Here is a 25,349-nt window from a genome sequence, read left to right as displayed (position 1 = left end):
ATCAACAAATATGATTAAATATATAAATTATACTAGTAGTAAGTTATTGTAAATAAAAAATTTAATATTTATGTATAAAAATAAATAAGATCATAGTATTATTTTCAAAAAGTAATGCGGCAAAATAATATTATACACAAAGATATATAAATAAACATAAATTAAAAACATATATTTAGTAAATACTCCTAGTATATAATCAAATAGTAGTAAACTTTTAATATAATTAATCACATATTCTTAATATACATATATACGTATTAAACACGAATTATTAGTTTATATAGATAAAATATTTCGCGTTTAACATATGAAAAAAAAACTTATGTTCGTATTTACTATCAAGAAGTCCTTGTGGTGTAGTTGTAGAATTGTTGGAAAGTTCACCGGGAGGTCTTGAGTTCGACCCCTATCAAGGCCAAAATTTTAGAATAAAATTTTGAAAAGCATTTGAACCGGTTTCCGGTTCCCGGCCAGACCAGTCCGGCCGGAAGGTTTCGGCGGTTCATGGCGGTTGAACATGCCACTGGTTATATAGTGCTAACCGGACCGGACCACCTACCGGTTCGCGGTTGAACCGGTCGAACTGGCCGGTCCGGTCCGGTTTTTAAAATATTGTGAGAAACCATATGGTTATTAAGTATAGTTTTTGATACTCCTACTTACTGTGGTTCTTTCATAGTTTTCGTTCTTTGCTTGTTTAGGTGCATTGATTTTAATGCTCCCTCCACGCATAACAATGTGTTTTCATAAAGGATTTCTACGGATCTACATATTTATAGAAGAATTCTATCTCTATGAATTTGTAGATTAAAAAATCCTCTTATTTATTAGGGGAAAAATTAGAAAAATTCTTGATGCATCTATAAACACCTTTTCTATCATTTCAGATCATGTTACACACTAAAATTAAACTTACTATATACAAATTAATTTAGTTTGTGCATATAAAGATGATTCGGTAGTTGGTTTTGGCAAAGTCAATTTTGTAAAATGTTGAATTTTGGGGGCTTCTGGCAATTATTTGAGAAAATAGGGGCTATAAGTATAGGCTACTGCACTTATTTGTTATCAGCGTTTGAGAAATACTTCAAAGAAAATTTCTCGTCGGTCAAAATGGCGGACAAAGAAACCCCACTGCCGTCTCCGTCGTCCGAAATCACGGTATATTCTCTTTTCTACTGTTCCAGTTATTTCTTTCACTTATATTACATCATAGTGAATTTCCTATTCAAATTTCACGTTTCTATTTTGCAGCCGTCGCCGTCGTCCGAAATCTCGTCCAAGCAGATTCTTCTACTGTTCCAGTTGTTTCTTTTCCTTATATTACATCATAGTGAAAATTTCCCTCATTCAACTTCACGTTTCTATTTTGCAGCCGTCGCCGTCGGCCGAAATCTCGTTCACTGCTATGACGGTAGATTATTCATTTTCTTTTCCAGTTGTTTTTGCTTCACTTATATCCCTCGTTCACTCTACCATCTACCATTCTATTTTGCAGAGGTTTAAGGAATCCATGCCATCTAAAGACAAGATAATTCTTGATCAACCACTACCAAATGCTCTTGGTGAACAGAAGCTGAAGGGGCATTGAGAAATCGTTTCGCCCGCTCAATGGAGACGCAGATTGAACAGGGCATAAGTGCGCGCTAGAGAAGATAAAACCCGATGCTCTTGTTGCCGTTGCTGCCATGAAAATTTGTCCCGGTGATGTTGCTGCCAATCTTAATGGTCAGAGCTCAACTGCTGCAGCCAAGAAAGAAGGTCCGACGACAGAAGGTCCGACCTCAACCATTGTCGATTGCACCAAAAATGATGAGGTGACTGATGAGGAGAAGGACGAGGAGGGTGATCGGGTGGCTAGGGAGTTAATTGCATCTAAGGAAGAGGCGGTAAATGCACTGTTCGACCTGGTGGAGAAATGGGTGGCTTTTCACCTCCACAAGACCACTCCGGCTATGGGAATGGCCTACCGTGCTGCAGGACTCGTCCTCATCACAATTCTGGCGATGCTTGTGCTTACCCACAAGAATAATGGGTAAGCTGGCTTGGGAGTGAGTGGTAGGCTACATAATTAACACTAGATTTGTTGATTGTAGTTCTCATTCAAACAACAATTTTCAGTGAACTTTGTCACTTGTAAGTAAGTGTTACATACTTCATCTACACTTTTACAAGAATGGTCTTTCCCAATGACTTTCTCCATTATTATTACATAGCCAAGTTTTTTATCACAAGAATCAAAATTTCAAAAACAACCCAAAAATAAATGAACATTACTAAATGCTAAGTTCTCCCCATCAGGCGTCACCTTGATTCTAGAAGTCGAGGTTTCAAACCTCAAATCCACCCTCTACAAATAATCTGAAATTCAATCAGTATGCTCTGTTTTATAGATTTATGTTTATTTTGCTTTTTCCTTATTTTGTCTTTCAACAAATCTGACTCACCTATCCAGGATTTTCAGATGAATTTATTCTTGTGTCACTGATGCAAAAGTAGTTAATTTTCCAGAAAATGAAGATTGTGTTTCTTTTAAAGGGACAGTTATGGCAGAACTTAGCATTTAGTAATGTTCATTTATTTTTGGGTTGTTTTTGAAATTTTGATTCTTGTGATAAAAAACTTGGCTATGTAATAATAATGGAGAAAGTCATTGGGAAAGACCATTCTTGTAAAAGTGTAGATGAAGTATGTAACACTTACTTACAAGTGACAAAGTTCACTGAAAATTGTTGTTTGAATGAGAACTACAATCAGCAAATCTAGTGTTAATTATGTAGCCTACCACTCACTCCCAAGCCAGCTTACCCATTATTCTTGTGGGTACGCACAAGCATCGCCAGAATTGTGATGAGGACGAGTCCTGCAGCACGGTAGGCCATTCCCATAGCCGGAGTGGTCTTGTGGAGGTGAAAAGCCACCCATTTCTCCGCCTGGTTGAACAGTGCCTTTACCGCCTCTTCCTTAGATGCAATTAACTCCCTAGCCACCCGATCACCCTCCTCGTCCTTCTCCTCATCAGTCACCTCATCATTTTTGGTGCAATCGACAATGGTTGAGGTCGGACCTTCTTTCTTGGCTGCAGCAGTTGAGCTCTGACCATTAAGATTGGCAGCAATAGCACCGGGACAAATTTTCATGGCAGCAACGGCAACAAGAGCATCAGGTTTTATCTTCTCTAGCGCGCACTTATCCCCTGTTTAATCTGCGTCTCCCTTTAAAAGAAACACAATCTTCATTTTCTGGAAAATTAACTACTTTTGCATCAGTGACACAAGAATAAATTCATCTGAAAATCCTGGATAGGTGAGTCAGATTTGTTGATAGACAAAATAAGGAAAAAGCAAAATAAACATAAATCTATAAAACAGAGCATACTGATTGAATTTCAGATTATTTGTAGAGGGTGGATTTGAGGTTTGAAACCTCGACTTAACTCTTATACAAGAGGACTTTGTTATCATATTCTGGTTTTTGTTGGTTTTGTCGTCTTAACTCTTACGTGCTAAGACACTTTATTAGTATCTGGGAAATGATATTAAACTGATACAATTGCAAACTGCTGATTCAGATTAGGTAGCGGTGTTCCAGAAAATGGGTTGTCACAAAAATGAAATTCCTATATATGATATGGAGTAGTATCATTAACTATCATGCATGTGTCTTTTTTATGCATGAGAGGACAGCACACAAATATCGTCTTGCTTCATCCCAGCACTTGTGTTCTTATTTGGAGAGTTTTACAGTACGGATATCTTATGTTATTGGCCGCCGTAGAGAAGATGTTACACTTTCTTGATTTTAATTAATTATACTTTGTGGTTTCAAAGGAAGAGCTTGAGGAGGGTGTACAAACAACCATATATGATGATTACAAATTTTTGACAAAAGAGGACTTCACTAAACTGAATCTGACAAATTTGATTGGGACCAATCTTATGCATGGTTACTTTGTACGTTATCGATTGTATAAAAAGGTTAAAACTCATAACTTGGGAACAGCCAGATATGAGCATCAAGTTCTTTGCCTCCAAATGTTACTCACTGCTTTAGTCTGCCAATTGTTTACAATATGAACCTCCCACTGTGGCATATGTTAGCTGTGCTAATTAATTGACTATCTTAATGCAGGCACAAAGCTTGGCTGAACCGTTTGCTTATGAGTCTAACATAGAAAAGCAAAAGCAGGAAAAATCAGTCTGATGCGAGAATAGAATTACGGTATGTTTTACTTCACTTGCATTTTGTGTTTAATTGTATCTTTGCTATTTCACTTACATTGTGCAAGCAACTCTATGGGAAGGATTGATGTAAAATGAAACAAGTAATTTTTTATCCTATGGTTGGAGGTGAGTCAGGTGCCATTTGTTCGTAGCAGCCAAAAGTAATGAATGGCCTCTGATTGCCGAAAAAGTGCAATTTTATCCTAAATCAGTTAAAATGATAGAATTAAATTTATGACAACCATGGCAGTCTTAGCTTTGTTTGCTTGGAGATTCAGGGGGAGGAGTTACTATTTTGATATTATCTGCTTTATAACATGAATCATTCTTTAAAGTTGTTGATATATAATTTGTAGGAGTATTTACCTTGCGTTCCTGTTAATAGGACTTTGGCAGCCCGACTTGTTGAAGCAGAGGAGAGCAAAATGATGAGAAGGTTGCTGAAGGTGCTAAGAAGGGACCAAAGAGGAAGAGAGGTCTCACCACTGAAGTTGTTAAGGATGAGCTGTGTACTTTATATATGTTTGAAGATAACTTCAAATTTTTGTAGAGTAAATGATGATTGCTTGTGAAATTAACTAGTAACCATAATAGAACTTATGTCCCTACTCAAGTATGTTGTGTCTTACTGTATATAATTACATAAAACATGAAAACAGGGATAAAAGGCATAGAGAGGTTGGGTATCATATGCTTTTGAGGCACTAGCTGACATGAGTTCATCAATTCAGTTATGTTTGTCCTCTTATTTTAGGTAGTTGGCTGGTTTTTATGGTAGTTTATGGTACTACAAGAGGAGAAATGGACAGTTTTGGCAGTGGAGAGATTTCTTACATAATGTCACGGGTGTGTAAAATCTGTTCAGTGGGTGTTGTAGGTTTAATTTTTGTGGTATATTCTCTCTTCTCCAATGTTATCAGCACCCACCCTTTCTGTAGCAGTCACTCTTATTGCTTCTCTGGTTTTCTTCCACGACAAGATGAATGCTGCGAAGATAATTGCTATGTTGTTGGCGTTTTGCGGCTTTGCTTCTTACACATATATCAGAACTGTCTTGATGATCTTGAGGCGAGGAAGAATCAAAATGAATCTTGTGATGCCATCAACACAGGTGATCCTTGTTAACTGATTCTCCACTTCAAAAACTCGACATTTAGGGGTTCAAATTATTACTCATTTTCTCATTGCAAGAATATTACCAGTACTTGTTAATGCTGCTGACGATTTTGAGACTGCACATGTTAATAGTTTATAGTAGTAATAGAAGATTGGAGGCAGATTTTGCTGATCAAGAAATCTGTGCAATAATAGTTTATAGTTTATATCAGACCAAATATTTCTTATACAGAAGTGTAGAGATATTGCTGATCAAGAAATCTGTGCAATAATAAAAATCCGAATTGAGGTTTCAAATTTTATGTGGGATGGTTTGGTATTTATATATTATGTGAGGGGAATAATAAGAAAAAGAAGAGAGAGAAAAGAGATAAAGCCAAAAGCACTTATTCTGAAAAATTTGCATTACTCGACTTCACATTCTAATAGGTCAACAAATTTAATCCCAAATTTTAAAAGGGGAACAAACCATATTTTGAAATTTCTCAAAGAATTCTCTGCACAATGAATTTTTTTATAATCAAAAGGATAATCCTACATCACCCGATTTAGCCATTAATCCATCTTTGTAAAGCTTTACCCAATACAGTTATTGTTTGCTTTCATCTTACCATATCATTTTCTGTCTATTGCTATCAGTTAAATATTTTAATAACAATAATAATTCTTATACAAAACCAGATATTGCACAAGATGAAATATGCCTCAAATGAAAATGAACCCACCAACCCAGACAGAATAGAAGACAATGGAATTAGCCTCAGATTATGGAGGCGGACAGAGGAGCCAGGAAAGGAGCCGGTGGCATCAAAGAGCCTTAAACCAGCTCTCATGTCGGCCTTAAGCCATCCACATGTTTGCATACAATGCAGGAAGGAATACGCTACGCTACAAGCCTTCATAAATACAAATAGCAGACTTGCATAGATGTCGTCATGTCATGTACATAATCTCTAACAGCGGCAGTAGTGATTATTCATGAGAGATGGCAGCTACTGGTTTTGCACATCAGACTTCTACTAGTACCACTTTGTACAATATGTTACAGCTCAAACAAGCAGTGGAAACTAGCATCGAGCATCGAGCAAAAATCTACGTTCATAAGGGCATCAAATTAGAATCATTATGTAAAGCAATAGCTACAGAAGGTGGGGTTTTTGGAAATTATACCATAACTTTGTATCTTCACTGTACAATGTCCAATCCAATTGTTCAATCATTTGTTGAGCATCTGTATTTCTTTTGATGCTCTAGATCCTGCCACACACAGAATACTTTTTAGAAATGGATGAACTGACAACAAGGAACACGACACAAGAAATCAGAAATAGCTAAAGAAGAAATCAAGTTCTAAACAGCAAGCACGCCAGCATGTGCTTCAAAGATTTGTGAAGTAGACTAAAGTCCAGTTCAAAACTAATTGCAAGATCAATTTATGTAGTGCAATCAAGTGTACAATAATGGATCATAATCTCTTAAACTGGGATGCCATACATTTCCACATATAACCTCGCTCAACAACCAAAGTCCCTGTATTTGAGTTGGATGGGGAAGGGCCGCCTTCCATGATCTTTTATAAAGTGATGTATACATGCATGCCTTAGTTACTTTGCTTGAGAATTTTGGCTACTTAAAATGGTGCTTCAAAGTTACTGGTCAGCCTGAACCATTGTAGCACTCAAGAGAAGACGAGAATACAAGTACTCCAGCATAAGTGAAACACTAACAAGTTAAAATTGTTTGCACTAACGCTCACCACGCAAATGGGATTCAAGATAAACCATGTAAAGAAGAAACGTGATTTTCCTTCTAGTGATATTAGAGCTATTACCATGTTAGAAAATGTACACATGTTTCACAGTCAACCATACAGATCTTCACCAGGCTGATAATGGACATGGAAAAAAGAATGTGGCCTAGGGAAAAGTTTCCAGATCATCACCTAGTAACCACATTTTTTTCTACTTTTTTATATTTCTCAGGGGTAAGGGACAAAAACACAAAACGAGGTAGTTGCATGCATTGAGATCAAACAACTAGATCAAGTAGGAATGAAGAAAATCCTGAATTATTGACAAAATGATTGATCAACCCTAAACTGTATGATGGGAAATGAACAACCTGGATCTCTATCTGCAGGTTTGACATAAGCTACGGCTTCTTCTAACATGTCTGCAGTGTTCGTTTGCTGCAAACAGTAAAATCAAAAGACAGCATCATAACAGTTTTAAACTCTTGAGAATTTGGAAACCAGTTTGTAAAAGGAATGGAGTTAAATCATTTAGGCAGTTGCTCATTTAAAAAGCGAAAGGATTAGTTCTACAGCACTCCAATACGAATGCTGAAAGATATCCAATTTTGACTTGAATAAAGTTCACCAGTTATATAGTAAGACATCAATTCACATCATAAGTCCCCACATCAAAATATCTACGTCTACTTCTTAGTGTAAAGCAGAAAGAAGACACATCATGTAGTAAAGCCATGGGTTCTCATCTCACTTATCCAACGTGGAAAGGGTGCTTGGTCAAAGGGTCTTGATAAGCTTGTGCACCCTACCTGCATCTTGTACATCCGAGAGTTAATGAGGAGCATGAATCAGTTATGCATTATTGTATGTTGTTGGACTTGTCTTGTAGTTGAACTAGGGTTTAGCTAGTCTTCTAGTACCCTTTCAGCAATGCTGCGAGGATGAGTAGCACATAACTGAGTCTTCCAAAAGATTCTCCATCTCAAGATCCAATGACCCACAGGAACCTTGCAGTTGCCTAGGCTTCTCTCGTTTCTTCAGCAATGAAAACAAACATTTACGAGGGATGTCATCAGCATGAAGCACGAAACTTAAAGCTATTTATTGCTGAGAAGAACCTAATCTATTTTTTCCAGTAAGCCACATACACTCCCAATGGAAAAAGATTAGGTCATTCAGTACAGTAAAGACATACTAGATTTAGACCATCCACTACGCGTCCCGGAGGGACGGGTCCTCCGCGGGACCCGTTGCAACGATCATCCCGTCCCGAGCCCGCGCCCGTCTCGTCCCGTAGCCCGTAGACGCGAGACACGGGACGCGCCGTCCCGCCACGCGCCCGATGCTTGCGTGACGCCCACTCGCTGGCCCGCGAGTGGGCGTCGTCACGGATGACGCAATAATTTGTTTTTTTTTAATTCGAATTTTAATAATTAAAAAAAATAATTTTCAAACGGTAATATTACCGTTAATTTTTTATTTTCCTTTTTTTAATTGTTTTTTACTCTATAAATAATCCTATTTCATACTTATTTCAAACACAAACACACATCTATTCCTCTCAAATCCTCTCTATCACTCCAATTTCCATCTTAAATCAACTCAAACAAATGGATCATTTTGAGCAAATGCGTCAATTAATGGAACAATCACTTGAAGAAGATCGACGACGAGAGGCGGAGGAAGCCGCGCCACCCCCACGAGCTCCCGGAAGTACATCAATCGGAACCGGGAGGAAGCCGCCGCACGGTTAGTACGCGACTACTTCTGCGATAACCCGATTTGGGGAGATACCTACTTCCGTCGCCGTTTCCGCATGAGTAAACCGCTATTTCTCCACATAGCGAATGTTAATTATGTAAACCGCTACTTCCGTCGCCGGAATTTTAATTATGTCTTTTTTTTTAAAGTTTAAGTTGTAATGTTGTTTTAATTTTAATGAATTGTGTTTGTTTAAATTGAATTGGGTTAAAAGAAAATAAAAAATGAAATTGAATGAATAGTAATTAAGGGACGGAGCGTTGCAGGTTCCGTCTCTTAGTTAAGGGATGGAGGAAAAAAGGACAGTGGGGCCCTCAAATAGTGGTCAAATAGTAGTTAAGAGACTGTATAGAGTCAGCGTAGTGGATGACCTTAGTGGTGCGTCAAATATGTCGAGTTTCCTATTTAAATATAAATAAACAACAGTGACTCAAAGTTGCTATTACCATACAACCAAAGCGCACAAGATTATAGTCTCCACTATCAAATACGAATACATGGGAAGTTCAATATGAAGTAAGAACTATCATCACAGCAATTCTCCATATCAATGGGCACAAAATACTACTAGTAAATCATATCACCAAAGAATTTTCACTATGCTTCACATGCGTTGTAACTAAAATGCTTTCTTGCTATCCTTTAAATTTTTGACCTATTGGAAATATGAGCTTACGTACTTCAAATTTAAAGTCCATACTTTAAAATACAGAACTCCACATTCAGAAATCAGAATAATAGTAGTATTTTCCATAAAATTCACTTCACAAAAGTTAATTTGAGGCTATATTTCCCAACTCAACGAGCACATACGTAATTCCAAGAAACCAGTCATCCGTAGTCTTTTCTGAAAAACAGATAGTAATTCATAAATTTCCTTAAATTTCACGGTCAAATGTTCCTATTATCATATGCTTCAACAAGATTCCACCTTTTACTAAAATTATCGTACGAGTTTTGTTCTCACTAAAACCTAGTCTAACCAAAAGCACATATAGAAGCAAAAAATAACGTTGATGATTACTTGCTGAAGCCCTGAACCATTGATCATAATTCATAGCAATCGAGTAGAAGAAGACGACGACTCACGACGAGACTTTTTCGGCGAAATCCTATCCAAGTCCTCCGCCTCGCGTGCCCGCTTAGCCGAAATTCCTAAATTCGAAAGAAACTGTAGAATTTGTAAAAACAAACTTATATCAAATCAATTCTCAATATAGAGAAGATAGAAAAGATAGAAAGATATTTTTATTGATTGAAAATATATGAAAGTTACAGAGAAAGAAAGCTAGCTACTTATTTATACTAGGGCTCATTGAGCTAAGTTCTAGCTACGGTGCTTGTAGGTGCATGAGGGTGATCACATGCGATCATCTCTCGTTTAACTAACTATCAACTAACTATCAACTAACTAACTAACTGCCAGCTCACAACTGAATTCCTTCTTCTTATTTCTTCGGATCTTCTTCACTTCATTGTCTTCATGCAACGACTCTTTTCTTCTCTTCACTTTCAACACCCCCTTCAAGATGGACAATACAAACTTTTAAAGTTCATCTTGTCCAATACTCCTTGAAAAGCAGCAATTCCCAAAGGTTTGGTAAATATATCAGCAAGCTGCAAAGTATTCCGAATATGCATAGGCTTGATAATTCCATCCAAGTACTTCTCTCTTACTGTATGACAATCTATTTCAATGTGTTTCGTACGCTCATGGAAGACCGGATTAGAACAAATATGAACTGCAGCCTGGTTATCACAATATAAAGGAATAGCCTTTTCTGGTTTTGTTCCAAAATCTGCCAAATTACAACTTCACAACATGCTTGAGCCATTGCCCTATATTCAGCCTCGGCTGAAGATCTTGATATAGTGTGTTGTTTCTTGGCTCTCCATGATATCAAAGAAGTTCTCAGAAATAAACAATATCATGTCATTGATCTTCTAGTGTCTGGGCAAGCTGCCCAATCAGCATCCGAGAATATGCTCAAGGAAGGCTCTGATTTTCTGGAGTAAAACAAACCGTGTCCTGGTGTTCCTTTCACATATCTCAGTATTTTCTCAGCTGCTATCCAATGTTCTTCACAAGGTTTAGAGACATATTGACTAAGTTTATGGACAACAAATGTTATATCTGGTCTTGTGATGCACAAATATAGAAGTCTCCCAATTAATCTTCTATATTTTGAAGACTCTTTCATTACTTCTCCTGCATCTTGTCCCAGCTGCTTTGAGGGATCCATAGGGACTGAAGATGGCTTGCAGCCTAGCAAACCAGCATCTCTCAATAGATCCATAGCGTATTTCCTCTGAGATACAAGAATGCCATCTTTGCTTCTAGCAATTTCCAATCCCATAAAATATTTAGGGATGCCTAAGTCTTTGAACTTAAAATGTTGAGCCAAAAATTTCTTGAAACTTTCAATCTTCTTTCTGTCATTTGTGGCTACTAAAATATCATCTACATAGACCACTATGCCAAAGAAACCTGCATTATCTTTCTTAAAGAAGAATGAATGGTCTGAGGCTGACCGTTGAAGCCCAAATCCACTCAAAACTTCAGACAGCTTTAGGTACCATTGTCTCGAGGCTTGTTTGAGACCATATAAAGATTTCTCAAGTCTACAAACAAGTTTGGTCCCTGGTTCACAGTCGACCCCCTCAACAGACAGCCCAGGAGGTATGTTCATGTAAATCTCCTTTTCTAAGTCTCCATATAGAAAAGCATTGTTTATATCAAGATGGCAGAGTTCCCAATTATTTATAGCTGCTAGTGCAAGCATAAACTTCACAGTAGTGAGTTTAGCTACAGGGGGAAAAGTGTCCAAAAAGTCTACACATTCCAATTGTGTATAACCTTTGGCAACTAGCCTTGCCTTATATCTTTCTACTGTTCCACCAGCATGGAATTTCACCTTGAAAACCCATTTACAATTGATGGGTTCTTTCCCAGGTGGAAGAGTTGTGATATACCAAGTGCCTATCTTATTTAGAGCACTCAACTCATATTGAATAGCTATATGCCATTCTGGAATTGGAGCTGCCTAGAATAGTTGGCTGGCTCAAATACTGCAGTCATCAGAATGACATATCGAAGGTATGTTGGGGATAGTTTTGATAAGGTGAAGTAAGAAAAAATTGGGTAGGGAGTAGTTGAAGAAACTGAGTTACATAAGTAATCAATTAGATGAGCTGGTGGTGTTGTTAGTCTGCCAGCTCTGGTAGTGGTGGAAGAAGGAGGCTGCTGGTGAGATTCTGAAGAAGATGTGAAGGGAGTATTTGATGAAGAAGGATCTTTATTTTGTGCGGCTGAAATATCTAGTGAGGTTGAGTTTGGAGAGTTTGGAAAACTGGATACAGTGAGGTGAGAAAAAGGAAAGATGTTCTCATGAAAAGCAACATTGCGAGTGATAATCTCTTGCATGCTGTCAATTTCAAGAAGTTTGTACCCTTTACATCCAGATGGATACCCCAGAAATATACACTTTGAGGCTCTTGGTGAAAACTTGGTTCTATCTCTATTAAGAGTTGATGCATAACACAAGCATCCAAAAACTTTCAAATGAGAATATGAGGGTTCTTTATTGTATAGGATATGGAAAGGAGTGGTGTTATGAGGGAGAACAGATGATGGGGTTCTATTTATCAAGTATGCTGCAGTAAGAATGCAATCTCCCCAGAAAGTATTAGGTAAATGAGATTGAAAAAGGAGACTTCTTGCAACATTTAGAAGGTGTTGGTGTTTCCTTTCCACTCGAGCATTTTGTTGTGGAGTTTCCACACAAGAATGTTGGTGAATTGTTCCAAAAGGGTGTATATGGAGGGTATAAGGAATTCTGGGGCATTATCAGTTCTGAGCATTTTAATCTTCTTATTGAACTGAGTATGAATGTATATGGAGGGTATAAGGAATTCTGGGGCATTATCAGTTCTGAGCATTTTAATCTTCTTATTGAACTGAGTATGAACTGTGTTAAAGAATTGGAGAAGAATATCTTTAACATCAGATTTGTGTTTCATGAGAAAGGTCCAAACAAATCTAGAGGCATCATCAACAATGGTGAGAAAATAGGTATAACCTTGTGATGTGCAAGGATTTAAAGGACCCCAAACATCACAATGTATCAAATCAAAGGGTGTATCTGCTATAGAATTAGATGATGTGAAACTGATTTGTTTTTGTTTGGCCATGGGACAGATATCACAAACAGATAGGTTTTTATTAGGCAAATGCAAAGTATCAGAAATACATTTGAGTTTATTTATGGAAGGATGGCCTAGTCTCATATGCCAAGTATCAACAGAGACAACTGCATTAACAGCAGATACAGAAACAGAAGGAATAGTACCCAGCATCAACAATGAGAGTGTAAAGATTTCCAACTCGTTTACCCTTCCTGGATTGTGAGTGAATCATGAATAAAATTCACCACACAAGGCAAAGAAGATGTTAAGGAGCTGACTGAGATAAGATTGAAAGTGAAGGAAGGTACACAAAGGACAGAGGAAAGAGTTATTGAAGAAGTGAGATGAAATGTGCCTATGTGTGTCACAGTGGCTGTTTTACCATTAGGCAGATTCACAAAGGTCTCACTAACAGGTGAAGATGAATCAAACATAGATAGATTGCAACACACATGGTGTGTAGCACCAGTATCAATTAGCCAAGAATTAGGAACAGTAATATTAGCAACAAAAGGAGTAAATGAGAATGTACCAGCAAAGCGAGATGGTTGTGGAGAAGGAATTTGAGGTGAGGAGATAGGTGCGGCAGAGATATTATCTGGTGGAGCCGAAATGGTTTGAGGAGAGGAAGATGTGCCAAGCTGAGACTGCAGTAAAGCCATGAGTTGTTGGCATTGCTCCATAGTTGAATGTATAGAACCTGCTGTAACAGATGAATTTGCAGCAGTGTTAGTAAACTGTTTTTCACTATAATCAGTGATGTCCTCCACCAAATTCACTGATTTAGGTTGCATAGAGTCTCTGAACGTAGGCTTTCCTCTGCCTCTTCCAAAACTTGGTGGAAAACCATGTAGAACAAAACAACGATCAATAGTGTGATTGGTTTTACCACAATGAGTGCATAATCTGCCTCTGCCATAGGAGGAAGAAGCCGCATTTGCAGCAAACAACTGTTCACTTGAAGAATGAGAAGGAGAAATATAGGCTTGATCAATATTCCTTTGCCTCTCCTCCTGCACAACCATAGAAAACACCTTCGACAGAGATGGCAAAGGCACCATAGAGAGGATAGCCGATCTAATTTGAGAGAATGATGAATTGAGACCAATGAGGAATTGCATTGTGCAATCTTCCTCTTGAGCAGTTTGCCATCGCCGAGCACTATTGCATCGGCAAGTCGAGCATGTACACCAAGCGATCAGTTGAAAATGCTTAAATTCATCCCAAACTATTCTTAGATTGGTAAAATATGAGCTAACATCATTCTGACCTTGAGTGAGGTTCATGATCTGCTGTCGAAGTTGATAGGATCTAGCTGAATCAGATTGAGAGAATCAATCATGTAGATCTAGCCAGATTTCATAAGCATTCTCCATATACATTATGCTTGAGCAGATCTGTGGTGAAATAGAGTTTCGAAGCCATGAAACTATCATGTTGTTACATCGAATCCAAGCCGGAACAAGAAGGTGATCATCATCCGGTCGGAGAAGAGTACCGTTGACAAAAGGCAGTTTATTCTTAGCTAGAAGAGCTGTAGTCACCGATCTACTCCAGTTGATGTAGTTTGATCCGGTTAAAACTTGAGATACCAGTTGCAAATTAGGATTGTCGCTTGGATGTAGATAGTATGGACTTGAACTGTCCTCCAAAGTAGAGTGGTTGGATGATCCACTGCTTCCGGCATTGCCGGAGTTACCGGTGTTGCCGCCATTGCCGCGAGCCATCACAGAAAACCAGAGATAAAATGCGGAAGCTAAAAAGTATTCACTGATACCATGTAGAATTTGTAAAAACAAACTTATATCAAATCAATTCTCAATATAGAGAAGATAGAAAGATATTTTTATTGATTGAAAATATATTAAAGTTATTGAGAAAGAAAGCTAGCTACTTATTTATACTATGGCTCATTGAGCTAAGTTCTAGCTACGGTGCATGTAGGTGCATGAGGGTGATCACATGCGATCATCTCTCGTTTAACTAACTATCAACTAACTAACTAACTGCCAGCTCACAACTGAATTCCTTGTTCTTATTTCTTCGGATCTTCTTCCCTTCATTGTCTTCATGCAACGGCTCTTTTCTTCTCTTCACTTTCAACCGAAACCCTTTTGAGCCATTTTAGCAGAGACACAAACTCCCATGGGCGGATCCAGTTTGCAAGGTGCTGGGGCAATTGCCCCTCCTCACCCCTACCTCACTCTTATACATTTACATATAAATTTCCAATTATATACTCTAAGAGCATCTCCAATGGCGGACGTCCGGTCGGACATCCAGTCGGACGTCGCGACGGGCGACCGGGACGTTCGCCATTGTGGCGTTTAGGTCGGATACGGACGTCCCGTGAGGACGTCGGGTGTCCTCGGACGTCCCGGCGACGGGCGGGCGGACGTCCGCCACTGTGGCAAGGGTCGGACGTCCCGGTCGGACGTCCGGAAATTATTATTTTAAAAAAAAACTCTATATATACGGCTCGTTGAACTTTATTTCAACGCGGAGTGAGCCGGGGATGTTGGATTATGTAGAGGTTTAGGATGAAACGTTGCATCCCTTCATTTCACAACCGAAAATAACTGATTGTTGGCGGGTTATAAAATTGCAATTTGGTCCTTCAATTATCGAAAATTCCATTTCCGGATGAAGATTCCATTCCAGTTCGACCCCAGCCAGGGGCTGCCGCCCCTTGGACCCCGCTCTCGGGGGCGCTGCCCCCGAACTCCCGTCTAATCATAACGAATTCAAATAAGTGTGCACTCCGCACTTCCAACTTATTTGATGTCTCGTTATAATTATATGATCAATCAAGTTAATCCAATTACACTAAAATATCCAACAGATTATGTATTTTTCTTTTTTCGAATGACTATGTATTTTGCTTTTTTCTAACTATGTTTTTTTTATGTTTTATGAATATGTTTTTTTGCCCGTATTTTGCTTTCCCGTATTCCGTGTCAAAATTATATTTCCATTTTTACGTAATTAAATTATTGTGATTTTTTTTATTGCCGGATGTCCTAGTGGGAAGGGCGATGGGAATGGCGGATTGTGCAGGGGATGTCCTAGTGACGTGGCAGTGGGATGGAAAGTCCTAGTGACGTGGCAGGAGGTGTTTTTGGGATGTCCTAGTGGGATGTCCGCCCACTGGAGATGCTCTAATTATACTAATTGCCCCTTCTTAAATACATAAATTTTTCCTATATACAAAATTTTGCCCCGTGAAATCCTAGCTACGCCCCTGCAAACTCCGCAGGCGAGCTGTTCATTCTCCAGGAAATTACTAAACCCACCGCGATCGACGTCGGAGGCGGTCTAGGTATATCCAAAACGACTTCGGGCAAAACCTGCTCATCGTCCGATTCGAGTAACGCTTCCAACCAAGTTGCCGGAGCTGACTGTATTTAGCGAGGCCACCGCCGTCGCTCCGATTCAGCTCGGCGCTTCCGCTGCCGCGCGACGTTTGCATAATTGCATCTGCCGAATCAATTCAATTTAGGAGTAGTTTTTAGGAGTATTATAATTTTTGCATCGCCTCAAGTTCGATTTCGTACAGTTCATTGCAGTCCAGTTCTTTTATATCCAAAATCGCGAGTCTCTAACATTTTTGTGTAAGATTGTTGCTTCTTGTAATAATCATACACTAAAGTACTTTGCAACTTCTTAATCATATGTGGTAATGGTGAACGATTCTTGAATCCAAATCCCTCCAAACACTAAATAGCTAATTTTGGGATAATAAAATGTCTGCATAGGATGAAAATAGAGAGAGGTCACATTTTATTGTATTTTCTTAATCATATTTTAACTAGGTTAGCTATCTTGTTATGCATCTTTTTATTTAGATTAGATTGAGTATTTTTTTTTAATCTTTTTAATCATATTTTAGATTTTTAGTTTTTGCTTTTTCACTTAATTTTTATATATAAAAAAAACGTTCATATATATGGGCCAGCCCATTAATCAATAATTAACATAATATTAATAGAATTATTTAGGTTTTTATTTGTTATTTCTTCTCCAACCTGCCGTGTGCGTCTGTTCTTCCTAATAGAATTATTTAGGTTTCTTCTCTTCCTTCCATTATTCTATTTTGATAAACATAATATTTGGACTTGAATGCAATAAATCAAACTCTGAGTATTTTTCATAAAAAACCTTTAAAAGGATTGGTTTTGCAGTACTGAAGGTATTTTCCTACTGCATTTTAAGTTTTGAAGCACCGTTGGAAATGCTCTTAAGTTTTTACAAGCTACACAGATTTTGATGTAATGGGAGAAACCAAACGGAGTTTAGAAATCAACAGTCCAAATTAATTAATTAATTTCATCACTACAAAAAGGATGCTGCAGGGTGCAGAGCTTGTCCATTCCAATATATCTTCCTATTGGGTCCCGGTGGTGCACACCCGAACTCCACATTAGTATGATATTGTCCGCTTTGGGCAAAGCCCTCACGGTTTTGCTCTTGGGGTACTCCCCAAAAGGCCTCATACTAATGGAGTTGGGGTAGCCCATTTATATGCTTGCAACTCTTGTTCATTCTCCGATGTGGGATGTGGTTTGCTTCACCACAATCCTCCCCTCAAACCAAGACCACCAGACCAAGACCACATGTATGTGCCCCCATGTTACAGGTCACCAGGTCACCACAAGTCTTGGTCGAGCTCACGCAGAGACATCGGAGAACTTGCAAGCGCAACCCACCGAACCCCGAGCCACACAGGCCCAGCCCCTGAACCAGGGCTCTGATACCACTGTTGGGTCCTGGTGGTGCACACCCGAACTCTACATTAGTATGATATTGTCCGCTTTGGGCAAAGCCCTCACGGTTTTGCTCTTGGGGTACTCCCCAAAAGGCCTCATACTAATGGAGTTGGGGTAGCCCATTTATATGCTTGCAACTCTTGTCTATTCTCCGATGTGGGATATGGTTTGCTTCACCACAATCCCCCCTCAAACCAAGACCACCAGACCAAGACCACATGCCTACCCCATGTTACAGGTCCACAGGTCACCACAGGTCTTAGTCGAGCTCACGCAGAGAGACATCGGAGAACTTGCAAGCGCAACCCACCGAACCCCAAGCCACACAGGCCCAGCCCCTGAACCAGGGCTCTGATACCACTGTTGGGTTCCGGTGGTGCACACCCGAACTTCACATTAGTATGATATTGTCCGCTTTAGGCAAAGCCCTCACGGTTTTGCTCTTAGGGTACTCCCCAAAAGGCCTCACACTAATGGAGTTGGGGTAGCCCATTTATATGCTTGCAACTCTTGTCCATTCTCCGATGTGGGATATGGTTTGCTTCACCACACTTCCCATTCGCGTTTAACTTATCATGGCATCAATAACAAACTCTATATAATCTAGAATAAATTTGATATTCCTGTAAATTCTCCTCACAAACAAGTTGGAGCCCAGATATCCAACGGCACCTGAAATTCGAGCAAATTGTGTTATTTTTGCTGGTTTCTCATTTATGCTGAGTTTAAAGACATGCAAACTTACCACAGAGGACTCCCAGACCGAGACAGAACATCAGAATGTATCCGGAAAAAAAAATGACTCAATTATGAGGGAATAGAGGGAGTAGAAAGTTAAGTGACTAATTTGAAACAAATCAAAGTTTAGTAATTTGATACAAAGCTCATAGTTTAGTAACCCATTTATAAAATTAACCCATATTTTCAAAACTTCATACACAAAAAAACTCCACCTAAAACTTAAACAGAGCGCTTCCTTACGCCAAAGATGAAGCACCCGACCGCAATAGCAATGACAACAATAGTTGATCCCCCGACCACAAGCATTGGTCCCCTAACCATAGGCTTGTCCTTGATTTTTTCTTCGAGTACCCAAAGCTTGCTTTCTCCTACGGCCACATTCTTTTTCCTTTCAGCCTTTATCTTGCCAATTACAGCATTTATGATGATGAACCTCCGAATCTTCATGATCCAAATCTCCTCCTCCGGATAAAAAAAACCTATTTCTATTAGATTGCGCCATGATTTGCAAACACATTTGCACCTTATAATGCATTCAAGCTGGAGTTTTCTCATGATATATCTAAAGATGTCAGGTGGTAGCTTTCTAAACAAATCAGTTTCCCCTTCCAAAAAGTCGGCGATCTTCATCAACACATGAAAAAACAATTATCACAGAGGATGAAGGAAAAACTATTCTTGTAATTACAGTATGCTCTAATTCAGTTGTTTCTTTTTATCAATCTTACTATGGGTGAATTATGGAAAATTTAGTGCTGCAATAAAATTTCTGACTTTAATAACCTATATTTTGTGCTTCTATCTATGACAAATTCATTGCATACATGTCGTGGGTGAATTATATAAAACGGCTACAGATAATACACATGGTGAGAAAGTGCTAAATGAACATGAACATCTAACCTGTGAGTCTGGGGCATTGAAACGAGCCTTGAAAGAGGCCTCACCAACAACAACCATTAGCCTATAGGGGCAGAAATTGAGTAACTAAGGAAACGAATGTTCCATAAGCAGGATAAGTTAATTCATTTTCTTGATTTGAAGCTGAATTATGATGACAAAGAACAAGACACCTAAAGCTATGTACTGTTAGAATTGGAGCTAAAAAAGGTCCGTCATTTCATCGATTAAAAACATGGCAATTTGAGATTTTGTGAATTCCATTGAAGAAGCTAAAAGTATTGAGTGAGTTTAGACCTTCGCAAATCACAAGAGCTGTTCCATTACTTGGAACATGAATGTTTGGCGATAAAGGTAACTTCAGGACCTATGCAAACATTTTTATAATGAAAAACAAATAGCCCTATATTAAAGTTTTCTAGTAAAGAGTTGATAGTTGACTCAGGAGGGACTCCTACTTCACATATATTGAGTTTAGAATAACTTCAAGACCCAAGATATGACTTTGCAAAATTGAAACAAAGATAATCTTCACACATGTATCCCTCCCAGTTTGTGTTTTTCTTGAACAAATTTCTACCCTGATTTTGGATCATATACATCCAATTCAACATCTGGTTTTCGCTTACTAATACAACCAATTCAAGATCTGATTTTTAGTTACGGAACCCAAAAAAAAAAAGACATGTGTGTTTTTCTTGAACAAACTCCTACCCTAATTTTGAAGCATATACATCTTGTGTTTGCTTATAAATACAATTCACGTCCTAATTATGGACCATATACAACCAATTCAAGATCTGATTTTTGAATTACGGAAAAAAACGACTGAAATACAGTAGTTTCTATTTTACTGCCGATTCATAGTCTAAACTTGAAAAAAGTTTCTATTTTACTGTCAATTCATAGTATAAACTTGAAATAGTTTTCACTATTTTACTGGCAATTCATAGTATAAACTTGAAATAGTTTTCACTATTTTACTGGAAATTCATAGGGCAGAAAGTAAAATAGACGAGAAATAATAGAATTCCTACCTCAACTGATGAATGTTGGAGAGGGTTTGCTTTTGAGAGAGACGAAAGAATGAGGAGCGGGGGCGTTCGCCGGCGTCGGAAAATAAAAATACTGCTTCTGCTTTCTTCTTCAATTTTCAACGGCGAGAGACAAATAAATATACAAGGTCGAGCCTAATAGTGATAAAATATTTATATATGGCAGAATAAATAAGACAGCATGGATTACGCATATAATTTAAGCAATTTTTAATTGCACAACATTATTATTATTGTTATTTTTATTATTAAAAAATTATACTATGATCCACTTTTGCTATTATTAATTTGCTACTTTCGCACACATAGCAGTCCCCCCCTTCTAAATAAAATACCAAGTACTAGTAGTATATTATGTAATTGCTCAAATATATTATTAAATTCTCTATTTGCTTAATTTTTTTACTTATTCTAAGAGTTACACCTTACTGTTTATTGCACAAATTTTTGTTTTCTTGTAGTTCGAAGTTTATATTTTTCCGGACATGACAAACACATTGTGATAAAATTACTTCTTCTTACACCGGTCGAAAAGTAGATACGAGTTCGAAACTTATGCAATAACTATGCATTCTCAGAACTTGCTTTTGGACAGTATACCAACCCTAGCATATACTTCTCCCGTCCCAATAAACACGATCCCGTTCCTTTTCCCACGTGTTTTGGAAAATATGATACTCCCTCCGTCCCACTAGAGATGACCCACGTTCCTTTTTGATTTGTCTCATCTCATCTAAGATGTCTCATTGCTATAAAGAGAAACAATTTTATCTCTATTTTATTCATTTTCCCTTACTCTATTCTCTCCACCTATCATATAAAATAAAAATGCATGAAACTTCGTGCTACCTAAGGAATGGGTCATCTTCTTTGGGACGAGGGATTAATACGTCATAGTAGTAGTTATTGTTGATGGATTAATACATCGTAGTAGTAGTTACTGTTGACGGATTAATACTAAATTTATCTTGCCTCCATTTTGATTAATAGAGCCCTATTTTTCTATTTCGAGAAGTTCCAAGATAATTGAGTCGTTTTGTTTTTGGCAAAAATTAATTCTCTTTTTTAATCTATTCTCCATTCATTTAATAAACTATTTTTAAAAAGATGTCACATTTCTTTTTTTAAAAAAAAGTTCACTCTCAAATCAATATAAATATACTATTTTCTCTCTCCACTTAACACACAAAACAACATCTCCTAAAATTCCGTGTCATTTCCCAAGTGTGACATCTATCTTGGGACGAAGGGAGTACCAAATAGTAGTATTATGTAATTGCTCAAATATATTATTAAATTCTCTATTTTCTTAAATATGTACTTTTTCTAAGAGCATCTCCAATGAGACGGATGTCCCATTGGACTTCCACTCGGACTTCCCAAAACACATCCGTCACGTCATAAGGACTTCCCACTACATTGACACGTCATAAGGACTTCTTATTGCACAATGGCGAACTTCCCCAAGGACTTCTCGCAATAAAAAAAAATTCACAAATATGCAATTTACGTTTTTTTTTAAAACACCATCACGGTAGGGGGTTTAGGCTGACCCCCAACCTGTATATATCAAAACGTCAAAGAAACATATATCAACCAAGTCCAAAAGTGACTCGGTCCGCACGAGAGATACAAATCACAAGAGCTAACAAATCTACTATGGTATCCCCACAGACCGGGTACTACCCATTTAACAATCGAGAGATTTAAAGAGAAAAGGAACATAAAAACATGATAATCACAAGGATGGTGGCCAAGGGTTGGCCAAATCTAAAGGGAAAACAAAAAACCACGAACCATGTGTAGAAGTCATCCATCTCGATATCTGAATCTAAAGTTCAGATAACCTAACTGGTCCATCCTCACTAGCGACTTCAAATACCGAGGATATGAAACCGCATCATAGAAAGTGATGGCAGGGGTCTGGACCCCCCATACTTGCCAGAAAATCGGCTGCCTGGTTGCCCTCTCTATAGATGTGAGAGAACCTAACCTGCAGCTGTGAGAGCAAGGTGCGAATGCGAGCCATGTGATGCCTCACATCCGCTGCTCCCCCGTGTCTTGAAGTGAACACCGCGACCACTGCTGCTGCATCCATCTCGACCCAAACCTGTGATGAGAACACCATAGCCATTGTCAACCCGTGAAGAAGAGCTAGAAGCTCCGCCTCAAAGGCTGACACAGCTACGAGAGACGTGCAAAAGGCCCCCAAGAGAGAACCGTCTGAACCACGAACCACTCCCCCACCGCCAGCTTGTCACGTCGAGGTGATAAAGGCCCCATCGGTGTTCAGCTTCACCTAAGGATCGTCGGGTGGATGCCAAAGCACACTCAAGGACCTCAGAACTCGCGGGTGAGGAGGGACCAAAGGCATGAAGTCGACAGCCGTAGTGCAACCGCACCAATGAGGGGTTAGGAGCACACCTGCCGCCACCAAGATCCGCAGATGCCGAATAACCTGCCAAATAACATGAGAAGAACGAAAAGAAATGCCGCGGTGCTTGCAGCTATTCCTCTCCGTCCAAATAAACCAGTATACTAAACAAGAAATAATGAAGCTGATGTGCAAGGCAGTGGCCCTATGAGAGGACCTCCACCAAAAGCCTAATCTATGTGCAATATCAGTGCACGTGTGAATGTGTGTGCTAATGTAAGGGAACCATCCATTGAAGAAATCCCAAACCGATCTCGCCAGAGGACTCGACACAAACAAATGCTGAAAAGACTCGACCGAAAAAGAAGAGACACAACACAGACACTTGGATGCGAGAGAGATACCACGGGTCTGAACATAACACTCAACAGGGACCCTCTGGAGGAGGAGGCGCCCGATGAAGACTGAGATAGTCGGGGTCAGCCCAGCATTCCAAACCATGCGAAGTCCGAAATGTCTAGGGGACCGTGTTCGGATGAGCTCCCAAGCTGAGGCCGTCGAGAACTCGCCATCGCCAATCAGGCTCCATCGCATCACATCCCGTCTACCCACCTCAATCGGAACAACCCTGATAAGATCCAACACATACAAAGACACACCATACAAAGTCAAATAATCATGCAGTTTTTCAATATGCCAAGTATGATCATGCCAAATTCTAGAGACCTCAGCGGCAGGAAGATTAGTCCCGGGCGGACAATAGGTCCTAAGGGGGCGATCCCCGACCCACACGTCGTCCCAAAAACTAATCCGGCCTTCGCCGAGAGACCACCTAATAAAATCATGAACCTGACCCCTAATGCCCGTGAGCCGACGCCAGATAGGACTATCATGCACATAGTAAGGAGAAATAAAAGCACGACCAGCATGGAAACAGTACTTGCGCATGGTGAACTGCGCCCACAAAGAATCCTGCGCGAGTAATCTCCACCAGAGCTTGATGTTGAAAGCTTTGACGAGCTCAGGAAAACGACGAATGCGTAAATATGCAATTTACGTAACGGAATTAAAATTTCGACACGAATACGAATGGGGAAAATGCAATAACTTCATTAAAAAATAAAAAAACATACATAATTATATTAAAAAAATTACTCCATCCGTCCTACAAAAGATGTCACACTTTCCTTTTTAGTTTGTTCCATAAAAGATGTCACATTTCCATTTTTGGAAAAAGTTCTCTCTCACATTAATATAAAAATTATATTTTTTTTCTCCATTTAACACACAAAACAAAACCTCCTAAAATCCCGTGTGATCCCACAAGTGTGACATCTTTTGTGGGACGGATGGAATACAATGCAAACAAAAGAAAATAAAATATCAACGTCCACCCCTCCGCGTCCATAGCTCTTCACTTATATCATTCTGAAGTCGTACATGGGCTTCTGTTTGGCGCATGTTGGCAAATGTGCGGACGCGATCAGCCTCTTCATGGGGTATCCCCATATGTACATTGGCGGTGGCCACGTTGTGGCTTGGACCGGCACCCATAGCATCTTTATTGGTCCACTGAGTTAGTTCACGACCTTCACTTTCGACAATCATGTTGTGCATAATAATACATGCATACATGACATCAGCGATGTTGTCAATATACCACAACCATGAAGGACCCTTCACTGTCGCCCATCGACTCTGGAGCACACAAAATATCCGCTCCACATCCTTGCGCGCTGCCTCCTGACGGCTCGCAAAGTAGATCTTCTTTTCTTCGAGCGAACATCTGATCGTGTTCACAAAGACGGGTCAGTTTGGGTATATCTCATCCGCCAAATAGTAGCCCATATTGTGCTGGTTGCCGTTCACGACGAAACTGATGGTCGGACCAACGCCCATGCATTGCTCGTTGAACATAGGCGACGACTGGAGGACATTGATGTCGTTGTTCGACCCGGCTACTCCAAAATACGCATGTCATATCCACAGTTGGTAGTCAGCTACAGCTTCAATGATCATCGTGGGATGCTTGCCTTTGAAGCCGGTATTGTATATTCCTTTTCAGGCGGCAGGGCAATTCTTCCACTCCCAATGCATACAATCTATGCTGCCCAACATCCCGGGAAACCCGTGTACCGACCCGTGCATATCTATCAGCTGCTGGCAGTCTTCGGGGCTTGGCTTACGAAGATACTGATCCCCGAATATCTCTCTAACGCCCTCGCAAAAAAACTGCGGACACTCGCGGGTTGTCGACTCGCCAATGTGGAGGTACTCGTCGAACATATCGGCTGCGCCTCCGTACGCCAGCTGCCTGATTGCGGCAGTGCACTTCTGTATGGGCGTGTGACCGGGTTTACCAACCGCATCTTCCCTGAACCTGAAATACTCGTACCGATGTTCTAAAACACTCACGATATGCATAAATAGCGGACGATGCATCCTAAAACGTCGCCGGAATAAGTTATCCCCAAA

General features: G+C 39.4%; 1 protein-coding gene and 2 long non-coding RNA genes across 6 annotated transcripts; 1 reads left to right on the top strand and 2 right to left on the bottom strand.

The window, feature by feature from the left end:
- The first annotated feature begins 718 nt into the window (after positions 1–718).
- Positions 719–6,150, top strand: LOC121754300. Of its 2 annotated transcripts, XR_006040572.1 has the most exons (7): positions 720–1,164; positions 1,258–1,417; positions 1,502–3,309; positions 4,135–4,224; positions 4,612–5,117; positions 5,206–5,337; positions 6,024–6,150. It is a non-coding gene; the product is annotated as an uncharacterized LOC121754300 (long non-coding RNA). The 2 variants fall into 2 exon arrangements; XR_006040571.1 differs by having other exon boundaries at positions 719–1,164; positions 4,612–5,337.
- A 143-nt stretch (positions 6,151–6,293) lies between these two features.
- Positions 6,294–9,954, bottom strand: LOC121754301. Of its 2 annotated transcripts, XR_006040574.1 has the most exons (4): positions 9,943–9,954; positions 7,464–8,127; positions 6,513–6,599; positions 6,294–6,434 (listed from the first exon to the last, which is right to left on the bottom strand). It is a non-coding gene; the product is annotated as an uncharacterized LOC121754301 (long non-coding RNA). The 2 variants fall into 2 exon arrangements; XR_006040573.1 differs by lacking the exon at positions 9,943–9,954 and having other exon boundaries at positions 7,464–8,455.
- An 8,677-nt stretch (positions 9,955–18,631) lies between these two features.
- LOC121754299 lies at positions 18,632–20,644 on the bottom strand. Of its 2 annotated transcripts, none has more exons than XM_042149678.1 (3): positions 20,483–20,644; positions 19,449–19,532; positions 18,632–19,169 (listed from the first exon to the last, which is right to left on the bottom strand). In XM_042149678.1, the coding sequence occupies exons 2-3, from the start codon at positions 19,503–19,505 to the stop codon at positions 18,765–18,767; spliced, it is 462 nt and encodes a 153-aa protein (XP_042005612.1). In that variant the 5' UTR covers positions 19,506–19,532; positions 20,483–20,644; the 3' UTR covers positions 18,632–18,764. The 2 variants fall into 2 exon arrangements, with proteins under 2 accessions (XP_042005612.1, XP_042005611.1); XM_042149677.1 differs by having other exon boundaries at positions 19,449–19,509; positions 20,483–20,642.
- Between the last annotated feature and the right edge of the window lie 4,705 nt (positions 20,645–25,349).

This window comes from Salvia splendens, chromosome 11, assembly GCF_004379255.2.
Source record: "Salvia splendens isolate huo1 chromosome 11, SspV2, whole genome shotgun sequence".
NCBI classification, from domain to species: Eukaryota; Viridiplantae; Streptophyta; class Magnoliopsida; order Lamiales; family Lamiaceae; genus Salvia; species Salvia splendens.
Note: the sequence above shows the minus strand (reverse complement) of the source record. Positions and strands in the feature narration are given on the sequence as shown.